The sequence below is a fragment of the Tupaia chinensis genome, unplaced genomic scaffold (assembly GCF_000334495.1).
Source record: "Tupaia chinensis unplaced genomic scaffold, TupChi_1.0 Scaffold000074_1, whole genome shotgun sequence".
In the NCBI taxonomy this organism is placed as follows: domain Eukaryota; kingdom Metazoa; phylum Chordata; class Mammalia; order Scandentia; family Tupaiidae; genus Tupaia; species Tupaia belangeri.
In genome coordinates, this window is record NW_006159534.1 from 1607395 (window position 1) to 1619025 (window position 11631).

The following is an 11631-nucleotide window of genomic DNA, read 5'->3' on the forward strand; positions in this document are numbered from 1 at the left end:
AAACCCCCGATGGGGCATGGGCACTCTGCAATTCTTTATTCCCCATCGCTCCATCCCATCAGGCTTTTAGGCACACATACCCGGTATGTTCTATCAAGTCCCATCAAGCCCCCAGGGCTGGGATTTGAACTGTAGGCCACCATAGTGGGGCCTGGCTGGTTTTTGCTCAGCCCTTAACTACGGTGCTCTGAGGCAGGCCCCTCTCTTCGTTGTCTTATTAGCCTTTCCAGTTGGCCTCTTCCAAATCCACCCATCTGTTGCCCATTATGACACTGAGGTTCTGGAGGGCTTTTTCCTTGATGGTTTGCAAGTGTTCCTGTGTCTGCCGGAGCGGCCTCTTCTCCAACAACCACGCCTTTGTAGCTGTTGTATCCGTCCTGGACAAAGGAACCCACGTGTTCACCGACGCTCCCAGTCTCCATCTGGGGCTGGGGTTTGGTGATGGGCATAAAGACAGTGAAAGTGAAAGGACTCTTCCTCCCGTCCCCTCTGCCAGCCTTACCGAGGATTGTGGTCCAGGAAGGCCAGTTAACAAGGAAAAAACCGTTCCTCTTCCCTGGGGCTGCTAACCTGCTGTGTCAATTTCATGAGTTAATAAATGATTGGAGAAGGCTTAATTGCATCAGAAGAAACTGAGATCAGCCAGTGCTCGGGCTCCACTCAATTAACCTGTGCTCCTGAGGGGCCCCAGCTGGAAGCAGGGGGCAGTCGATAGTTAATTACATGTGCTGGTGCCAGCTGTGCCTGGCATTTCCTGCCAGCATTGCCCGGTGGAGAGGTGAGGGGACCCTGCTTCCGTGAAGCTGAGGTCACGGAGGACAGGGGGCCCCCTCAGAGAGACCAGAGACCATTTCCCAACACGTTCCATCAGCCTGGCTTTCCATAGGGCGGGTGCCACCACGCCCCCCATCAGGCTGGCTTTCCATAGGGCGGGTACCACCACGCCCCCCCATCAGGCTGGCTTTCCATAGGGCAGGTACCACCAGGGGGCCCCCTCAGAGAGACCAGAGACCATTTCCCAACACGTTCCATCAGCCTGGCTTTCCATAGGGCGGGTGCCACCACGCCCCCCATCAGGCTGGCTTTCCATAGGGCGGGTGCCACCACGCCCCCCATCAGGCTGGCTTTCCATAGGGCGGGTGTCACCACGCCCCCCATCAGGCTGGCTTTCTATAGGGCAGGTGCCACCACGCCCCCCATCAGCCTGGCTTTCCATAGGGCAGGTGCCACCACGCCCCCCCATCAGGCTGGCTTTCCATGCCCTGCTTAGCCTGGACTAGAAGGTCTCCTGTTGAGACCTCTGACTGGCTCCCTTCCGCCCAGGTGCCTTTAGTTCTCAGACTTCCTTCCTCCAGACTTCTGGCCTGCTTCCTCCAAGGAGAACCAGAGCCAGCCTTGTCATGGGCACAGATATGCCACAGGCCCTGCAAGGTCGCCCCCCCCATCCCCTGCTGCCTCCAGACTGAAGTCCTCCCAAAGACCTTCATTCTTGCCTCATTTCCCAAAAGGGCCAGATGGTCAGGTATGTGGGAGTCCAGCACCTTAACTACTATGCCACCTGCTGACGCCTCCAGGCCGGATGGTAAGACTCAATCCAGCCAAGGTCGGAGTCCCGGGCCCCACCCCTGCAGCCCCCACTTCCGTGGGTCTGGAATCTCCATTTTATAACAGGTCACTCTGGTGGTTATTACCCTCAAGCCAGCTTGAGAAATTCCACTTTAGGGGACACTTGAGCTTCTGGTGGAGTAAGTGCAGCTCAGCAGTGCGGTTCATGCCCTGGACCTGGTGCTTGAAAATCATGCAGGTGCGTGTGCGTGCATGCCTGAAATCTTGAAAGGAGAGTGGAGGAGAAGGGATAGCAACATGGCCGTCCCCCCAGGAAGAGGGGTACTTTTCACTTTCCTTCTCTCTCTCTGTTTCTAGTGAGTGCACGTGCCCTATAGCAATTTTTAAAATATTTTTTAACTTCTTTTCTTTTCTTTCTTCCTTTTTTCTTTCTTTCTTTTTCTTTCTCTCTTTACTTTAATTGGGCCAGAGAGGGACAAAGTGAGAGAGAGAGAGGACGTGAGAAAGCAAGCCTCCAGGTCTGGGATTCAAACTGGTCGGCCATGTGGAAGTCCAGAGCCCTTATCATCACACCACCTGCCAGCCCCAGCAATTTAAAATAATACTAATAATAAATAATAAAATGAAAGGCAATGCTGTGTTGAAAGAAAAAGAAAAGGAAGGAAGGAAGAAGAAAGATAGATATTGGGCCAGATCTCCTGGAGTTCTTAGACGTCTGTGGATTCCTCTGTACGTGACTGGTAGGTAAAATAAGAATATCGCGTGGTTTGTGCTCAAAAGCAACTTTTTTTTTTTTTTTCCCTTCAAGTGTCCTTTTACTTTTTTTTTTCCAGGAGAGATTTTGCTATCTGGTGCTTGTACTTGCCAGAGAGACAGAAAGCAAGAAATCACACCCCAGGGGAGGTGGCCATGTTGCAATCCCTTCTCCTCCAGTCTCCTCTCAGGATTTTGGGCATACATGCATACTTGTCTGGTGTGAGGTTTTGTTTTTGTTTTTGAGAGGTTAATGCTATTGAGTGGGTGAGCTCGCCAGAAAGACAGAGAGAGACAGAGAGACAGAAAGCGAGAAATCGCCCTCGAGAGGGGATGGCCACACCGTAATCCCTTCCTCTCCATTCTCCTCTCGGGATCTTGGGCACACATGCACACATGCCCAGCGTGAGTTTAAGCCACTGTATCTGGGACTCGAACTGCAGTTGACTACATGGGAGTCCAGTGACATAGCCATTATGCCAACTGCTTGTCCCAGCCTGGTGTGAGTTTTAAGCCACTGGGTCCAGGACTTGAACTACATGGGAGTCCAGCAATGTAACCATTATGCCATCTAATGACCCCCAAGTGTCCCTTTACTTTAAAAATCTATTCAGTGAGAGGGACCAGCAGTTAGCGTAATGGCTATGTCGCTGGACTCCCACGTAGTCGACCGCGGTTCGAGTCCCGGACCCGGTGGCTTAAACTCACGCCGGGCGCATGTGCTTGCGTGCCCAAGATCCCGAGAGGAGAATGGAGGAGAAGGGATTGCGGCGTGGCCATCCCCCCTGGGGGGTGATTTCCTGCTTTCTATCTCTCTGTCTCTCTCTGTCTGTCTGGCGAGCGCACGCGCCCTATAGCAAAAACCTCTCCAAAAAAAAAAAAATCTATTCAGTGAGAGAAACCTTCCCTTGTCACTAGAAAAAGACTTGGGCCAGACCCATGGCTCTTTCATTCGCCTTGTCATAGGTGACCATCTCACAGTTCTCTGAGGTATAGACGTGGTCTTCACGCAGATCCCGAGTGCCAGGGTGAGACAGCGTCAGCCCAGCCTGACAGCGGGACTTTCCTCCTGCCTTCCGGTTTGGACCTGCTTCAGACTGGCAGTGGCTGGGGAGGTGGGCTGGGCGCCTCTGCATCTGCTCGACCCTGCTCCTCGGTCTCTCCCACCACTCCGGACTGCTGGCATTCACACAGCTGGGAGAAGGTAACCCTGGCTCTTGATTCTGTGAAACTTCCCTTAACCCTGCTTCCCTCTTCCAGGGGTCCCTTGCAGCCCCTTGTTTAGCCCTTGGGCATCCGGAGGCCACCTCCAGCCAGTACCACCAGTCTCCCCCTTTCGGAGACCTGGTACTGCTGGACAGGACTCAAGAATCCCACCTAGAAAATAAGGGTATTGGCAGCCAGCATCTGGCCAATGGTGTGGTCAATGTCCTGAACCGGGCACTTGAAAAACATGCCGGGAGCTGGGACCAGCAGTTGGCGTAATGGCTATGTCGCTGGACGCCCATGTGGTCAACCACAGTTCCAGTCCTGGACCCAGGGGCTTAAACTCACGCCGGGCGCGTGTGCGTGCATGCCCAAGATCCCGAGAGGAGAATGGAGGAGAAGGGATTGCGGCGTGGCCATCCCCCCTGGGGCTGATTTCTCACTTTCTGTCTCTTTGTCTCTCTCTGTCTTTCTGGCAAGTGCACACCCCCTATAGCAAAAACTTCTCCAAAAAAGAAAAAAGAAAAACATGCTGGGAGCATGTGTGTGCACGCCTAAATTCTGGAGAAGAGAGTGGAGGAGAAGGCATTGAGGATGGCCATCCCCGCAGGGAGTGCTTTCTCACTGTCCTCCTCTCTCTGTCTGTTTCTGGTAGCCGTGTAGCACCCCATGGTGGGTGCAGGGGGAATTTCATAGCTCGGCAACAGCTTTCTCCAAAGACATCCTCATCGAATCTTCACCAAATTATGGCCCCACCTGCATTTTACAAGTGGGTGGGGCTGGCCCTGTGGCCCAGTGGTTGAGGGAGGCAGATCTCACATGGCCTACTGCAGTTCAAGTCCCAGCTTCAGAAACATGCCAGGCACATGTGCAAGCATGGCCAAAATCCCAACAGGGTGGGGGAGACATGGGGAAGGGGTTTGGAGTGACCTCACTCCACTGGGGGGTGTTTCTCCCTCTCTCCCTGTCCCTTTGGTGAGCACATGCACCCTCCAGCAATTAAAAAAGAAAAAAAAAGTTGGGGACCAGCAGGTTGCATAGTGGGTTAGGCATTAAACTCCCACATGTTTGACCGCGGTTTGAGTCCCAGATCTGGCAGCTTGAAACTCACGCCAAGCACATGTGCGTGCCCAAGAGAAGAATGAAGGAGAAGGGATTGCAGCGTGGCCATCCCCCCGGGGGATAATTTCTCACTTTCTGTCTCTCTCTTTTCTGTGACAAGTGCACACACCCTATAGCAAAAATATCTCGGAAAAAAAAGTGGGTGAGAAGGCTCATCAGTCTCCAGACAGATGTCTCACCTTCTAGCTGTCCAGTATGCACACGGCAGGGGACAAGGGGCCATCACAAGCTCCCTCTAGTGTCCCAGGTTCTATCTTTGGCATCTCCGTGGGGTGGGAAAGGAGAGCATCTTTGGGAGCAGCAGACCTGAGCACACAGCACGTCCATGCAGGCTGGACATGGCCTTAGGCCTAGACGGGCTGCCCTGGGGCCCTGGGACCCAAGAAGCAAACCCCTTTGTTAACTTCCACTCTAGACTCACGGAGCAAGCCTGTCTGTCCTCCAGCCTTGTCCAGCTGTCACCCATCTTTCCTTCTTCTCTGGCAGGACTGATGCCCTTGGCCATGACGCACCCCCTACTGCTGTCTGCCCAGGCGCAGCCTGCGTGACGAGCCACCCCTGCTCCAGCTGTTTCATGTAAGTGGAAGGCACATGCCCTCCCCCCCAGATGGGCAGGGAGGGAGCTTCCAAAGTCCTGGTCACCAAGGACAAGTCCTTGGGATTCTCCCCTTTTTTTTTTTTTTTTTTTTTTTTACTTTATTTAACTTTATTTATTTAGTTAGTTATTTAGTTTTTAATTTGACCAGAGAGGGACAGGCTGAGAGAGAGGGAAAGTGGAAAGCAAGCCGCCAGGACTCGAACTGCAGTCGGCCATATAGAAGTCCAGCAGCCTTAACCACCATGCCACCTGCTGGCCCCTGCTGGTCCTTGGGATTCTAAGTTAACAACAGGTTTGCTTGTCCTCTCTGGCTGTCCCCAGCCCTTAGTTGGCCACCACTGAGTCTTTCTGTCAAATCTGCTAGCACCTGGACAAGAACATGGGGACCACTTTCTCATGTCCCAGGGAAGCTGCTCAACAGGCAGCTGCTATGACAGAAAGTCCCAGCCCTGGCCCTTAGGTCTGGACTTGGACACGTGGTAGCCTAGGTGTTTCATGGTCTGGCTTCCCCTCCTGCAGTAGGAAGTTTTCATAAGGTTCAGGGTGGTGTTTTAATATCTTTCAATGCATGGCAAACTACCACAAATTTAGCAGCTTAAAACAACACACTGTTTATCTTGGAGTTTTCGTGGGTCAGCAATCCAGGTGTGGCCTTCTAGGTCCACTGCTTCAGGGCCCATCATGAAGCCATATTCAAGGTGTCAACTGGGGTTGCGGTTTCATCTGAAAGCTCGAGTGGAGAAGGACCTGCTTCCTCTCTCCCTGCCTAGCTCATTCAGTTCCTTTTGCACCCCTGGACGGAGGACCTCCTTCTCTAGCTGGCAAGTGGCCAGAGGCCACCCTGAGTTCCTGGACACACGGGCCTCCCCAACACGCCAACTTGCTGCGTCCAGACCAGCAAGGGAGAGTTAACTAGTGAGAGAGATGTTAGAATCACCTGTACTCTGTCAGCAGAAGCCACATTCTGTCGCCCTTGCCCTGTTCTGTGGATTAGAAGCAACTCACAGGTCACACCCACGCTCGGGGTGGGGGGGGCAACTACACAGAGCTGGGCTGCCGAGAGGCAGGGGTCACATGGGGCCTTCTCAGAGCCTGCCTGCCAGGGAGAGAGTGTCCTGGGGGCTCTTAGTAACCTGGAGCACAATGCTCAGGTGCAGGCGGTTACTGTCCTCCATGCATCTCTTCGTTGCAAAAAGAAAACGAGCCCCCCTGAAATGAGAGCCCCCAATGCAGGCATTTACTTTCACTGCCGGGGGGTGCACGCACTTGCTGAGTGGAGAGGGGAGACTTGAGAGAGGAAGAAAGCACCCCCAAGGGGGCATGATCATCATAATCCCTCTCCCTCTCTCCACCCCATCGGGATTTGGGCACCCACACACACACATGCCCAAGGGGTTTTTCAAACTGCCAGGACCAGGATTTGAACCATGGTCAGCCATGTGGGATCTGGCTCCCTAGCCACTGTGCTGTGGGGCTAGCCCTGAATAGAGGAATTTAAATGCCAAATTGTACCACCATTACCAGGCCCTCGGGGAAACTGGTGAGACCTGGCTAGCTCACCTCATGCCTTTTCCATGTGCCTTCCTGACTTATGATCTTAAGGCCACAGAATGTCTAGAATGATTATGATTATCCCCATAAGTAACGATGTTCACAAAGAGCTCTCGTGCCCATCTCACTGTTTCTCACAGTCACATTTGTTATGTTTGTTTACACAAGTGCGAAGGAAGGTCAGTTCCCTTCTTCCTTGGGGTGGCTGCTCAGTGGCACAGCTGGGCCTGGCACCTGGGCCTTCAGACCCCTGGCTGTGCCTGCACGCCTCACTCCACCCTTCCAGGCCACTACTGTGGCACAGCCCCTGTGGTCCTACAGAGGGGAGGCCAGGCCCAGAGGGCAGGCAGGGAGGAGGCAGGGCACTGTTCTTGCATGGCTTCTTCATCCTCCTCTGTCTCCTAAGGTGGGCAGGGCACATCTCTGGGAGCTAGGCCAAGCTAGGGTGGGTCAGGGCTGCCCCCCAACTTCAAGCCATTCCAGAGCTTCCTGTCTCCTTGGCAGCCCTCAGTGCCGAGCAGGCAGGGAGGTGGGGGTGGGTGAAGTGATGGCGTAGTGAGAGTGCGTAGATACCCCCGAGGCTGGGACGCATCTGCTCCTACCAGAGGCCCAGGGGGCCCCCAACCATGGCCTGCCGTGCATCTGGCCAAGTCAAAACTGGTCTCAAGGCTGCAGCTGGGATTGAGGGTGAGATGGCCTTTGCTGCCCCCTGATGGCCTCTTAGAGTCATACCGGCCAGACACATGACTGCCCAACAGGGGAATGATTACAGACTAGTATTGGGCGCAGTGGTGCCAGGACTGTGCAGGGCGCTGCAGGAGGGTGGGAAACAGCAGACACGACCCTGACCTCAGAGGACTTAGAATTTAGTAGAGACGTCGAGATGTTACCACATGAAAGTGGACTAGCAGCCCACTGAGACAGGATGTGAAGAGCAAGCACCGCTGGGCAATGACAGAGTGGGAGTCCGGAAATGGGAGAGCCCCAGGGACCCGCAGTCAGGGCAGCTCCTCCCAGCCTTGGAGGATGGGCAGCATTTCAATAGACAGAGACCGACTGACAGCCCCTCCGGAACTCCCACTGCCCCCAGAGAGGCAGCCCCATTCCCAGCTGACTCCCAGCCTCTCCAGCTTCAAGTCTCCCAGGGGCCGGAGCCCTTGCGCCCCTCTGTGTTCATCATACTCCTGGGCCGTGTTACATGTCGCACCCCCATCACAAGGTTTGCTGCCTGGGGCCAGCAGTTGGCATAATGGCTATGTCGCTGGACTCCCATGTGGTCGAACATGGTTCAAGTCCCAGACCCAGTGGCTTAAACTCATGCTGAGTGTGTGTGCATGTGTGTCCAAGATCCTGAGAGGAGAATGGAGGAGAAAGGATTGCAGTGTGGCCATCCTCCATGGGGGGTGATTTCTTGCTTTCTGTCTTTCTAGTGAGTGCATGAGCCCTATACCAAAAACCTCTCCAGAAAAAGAAGAGCCAGGCTGCCTGAAGGTGGGGCTGAGGATTCCTGTGGGAGCACATGGGGGCATGGAGGGAACCCTAAGTGGGCAGCAAGCATTTGGGGGAGTCAGGAGGCTAAGACTTTGAAGGTTCGTCTAAAAATGTGTGCCCAGTTAACTGCGGCCTGCGGTCAGTATGGTGCTGGAAGGTGCTAGGGCTCAGGGGGCACAGGGCATGACGGGAGCTCAGCTGCCCCAGGTAGGAAAGGCACTGAGAGACAAAACCAGAGAGGGAGTGAGAAACCGTGGCACCGGGGCAGGCTCGAGGTGCAGACTCCAAACCAGCACAGGGAACAGAGGAAGCCAGAGAAGGACTAGAGACTCTGAAGTCTGGGCAATGAGATCATCCGTGGCCTTGCCAAACTGTCCAGGCCAAGGCTCACCCAAGACTGGTTACAGCGCAGGCTCTGGGTCAGCAGGTGCTGTGGTGGTTAAGGCACCGGACTCCCATGTGGCCGACTGCAGTTCAGTTCCTGGACCTGGCAGCTTGACAGTCCCTCTGTGTGTGTCTGTGTGCATGTCCAAATCCTCCTCTCCACCAGGGATTTCTTTCTTTTTTTTTCTTTTTTTGGAGAGGTTTTTGCTATAGGGTGCGTGCACTCGCCAGACAAACAGAGAGAGACAGAGAGACAGAGAGACAGAAAGTAAGAAATCACCCCCCAGGGGGGATGGCCACGCCGCAATCCCTTCTCCATTCTTCTCTCAGGATCTTGGGCACGCACACATGCCTGGCGTGAGTTTAAGCCACCGGGTCCAGGACACGAACCGCGGTCAAATACATGGGAGTCCAGCGACATAGCCATTATGCTAACTGCTGGTCCCATTCGGGGAGTGATTTCTTACTTTCCCTCTCTCTGTCTCTCAGGTGAGCACAAACCTAACAAATAAGTAAAGCATAGGCTCTGCCTCACCCAGTCTGTCCATGCAGCTGGTCCCCCAGGCACTCTGTAGGCAGGGAGCTCACAGTGCCTTCGTGGGACCGGATCAGCACCTGGGCGGGCTCAGCCCCTAGGAGCACAGAGATGGGCGGGCAGGGTCTTTGGGTGCAAAAAGGAATGCCCCTTCCACCGGTGAACACTCCAGGCTCCGCAGCTCTGCGAGTGCAGGGCAGGGGCGTCTGGCCCCCACTCCCCTTCAGGAAGGAGCAGCTGCAGAATCCCGCAGAGCAGTGAGGGCAGAACCATTGACAGACAGGAGGGAGCCCATCTGGAGAGGAGGATGGCGTTAGCTTGTGCTGAGCTCTGACAGGGGACTCCCAAGTGAAATGTGTCTATTAGCCCCTTGGAGACTCAGCCGGAGAACCGGGTTGGAGGTCTGTAGACTCACCGAGGAGGGCGGGTGGAGCTTAGGGAATCAGTTGGATCTTGGGCTTTACGCTTTTCTCCCAAATCTCTCTCCCTTTTGTCTTGCAGGTCACCGTTCCCTTTACTAACGTGAGTGCTCGCTGTCATCCTTCCATCCTCCTGATGCCACATCCCCACCCTCCTGTTCCCTGCATGCAGCCAACCGTGGTCCCCATGTGCCCGGGAGCTGCGGGGTCCCCATCCACTGCCTGAGGCCAGGACAGCTTACCTGTGCCCCGTCCATGCAGCCCCCATCAGCCGGCCCAGTCTCTCCAGCCTGGCTGCGGCCTTCTGGAGCCTGAGGGTCTGAGGATTGGAGAGACACCTCTGAAAGGGGTGTGGATTTGAGCCAGAGAAGCAGTGGAACTCTTTCCAATTCACCAGAAGGCAGGTGCACTCGCCAGAGAGAGAGAGAGAGGGAGGGAGGAAGTGCACCTCACGGGGAATGTCACTCCACAATCCCTTCTCCCGTTCCTCTCCTTTTCAGGATTTGGGGCACATTCGCACACATGCCCAGCTCATACCTCCAGTGGCCATGTGGGATCCAGCCACCTCAACCCACCACGCCACTGGCTGGCCCAGGGGAACTTTGAGATTTGAACCTGTGCCTGCAGCCAGGGCCAAGGATCAGGGACACGGGAGCATGTGCCAGGAGGGCAGGGCTATGGAGTGTGTTCTGTTGGGACGAGCCAGGCTGGGAACCAGGCGTGAAACCACAGGTGATGGTGAGGGTCCCGTGAGGTCAGGCGGGGAGTGCTAGCCCTGAGCCTCGCAGCCCAGAGGAAACCCTCTGTTACTCTGTCTGGGCGCTCTTAGGGGAGGAAGGGAGGAAGGAGAGAGCAAAGGGGAGCCCAGGACTAAAGGAAAAAGACGCAGGAACCTTTGAAACTAGATGGTACCAGGAGTGGAATTAGCACTCCGCCTCCTCTCTCCCCGTTCCCACCCTGTACCACGGGCTCAGGCTGGCAGGGCCCAGGCCCTCTGCCCCTGCTGTCCCCAGACCCCCGAGCCCTGGGAGGACTCCCTGGCCGCTGCAGCTCAGCCCTCCCGTGCTCTTTGCAGAGTTTGATGGGGCATCGGGCGGATGACAGCGGGAACGGTCGTGATCACTGGCGGAATCCTAGCTACGGTGATCCTCCTCTGCATCATCGCCGTCCTATGCTACTGTAGGCTCCAGGTAAGTGCCCGGGCCTGTATCCAGAGGCCCCAGGCTGCCAGCACATGAGCAGGGTGGGCTGTGGAAACGGGACAACCAGGTTGGGCTCATCAGGGGCTAGGAGCTGGGGGCCGCCAACACCCCGAAACTGGGCCCCAAGCAGGCAAAGGTGGCAGCCGTCAAGTCAAGGCGGCTGTGAGAAGGGAGTGGTGCGTTCTGCAGATCCTGCATCTGAAGGGCGCCCAGAGAGCGGGTGGGGATGGGGGTGGTCATCGCGTGTGTCTCTGCCCCTCGGAGGTTCTCGGAGAGGTGGAAGGGTGCCATTCTGGGAGATGCTGAGAGCTGCTGCCAACAGTCCAGCCCGGTCCTGGGTATGGTGCCGAAGCCCCTTCCCCTGCCTCCTTCCCCTGCCTCCTTCCCATACCCATCCCCACTCCCACCCCCAACCATGGCCTGGAGCTAATACACAAAGACTCAGGGTGGGGTAGGGAAGGAAGTACCGGCCTTGCACAGCTTGGAAGATACACGTGGGGTCTTCCAACAGTTCATGGCAAATGCGTATTACAGACAAAGGACACATGGATTTCAAATTCTTTGCAGCAAAATGAACTTGGACTTTAGTTCCATTTTCCCGTGAACTTTGGGAAGTCCCCTCCTATGGTATGGCACACGGGTCTCTGACGTTTCTTTGTATTTATTCTTGGCACCAACAAAGTGCCAGACTCAGGGCCCCATGGAGCAGGGAGGTGGGGACATGGGGACGCAGTCAAAAGTGCCTGGGTCTTGGGGAAGTCACCCCCTCAACTTCCCTCTGCTCTCCCCCAGTATTACTGCTGC

General features: G+C 55.4%; 1 protein-coding gene across 1 annotated transcript in view; it reads left to right on the forward strand.

The window, feature by feature from the left end:
- The window catches only part of LOC102489567 (protein FAM163A), a 142761-nt gene that overhangs the window by 127561 nt on the left and 3569 nt on the right, over positions 1 to 11631 (forward strand). Inside the window, exons 3-6 of the mRNA XM_027767807.1 lie at positions 5134 to 5223; positions 9708 to 9728; positions 10701 to 10815; positions 11620 to 11631. Of these exons, the coding sequence (XP_027623608.1) occupies positions 10723 to 10815; positions 11620 to 11631 (105 nt within the window). The 5' untranslated portion in view covers positions 5134 to 5223; positions 9708 to 9728; positions 10701 to 10722. The remainder of the gene's footprint in view (positions 1 to 5133; positions 5224 to 9707; positions 9729 to 10700; positions 10816 to 11619) is intronic.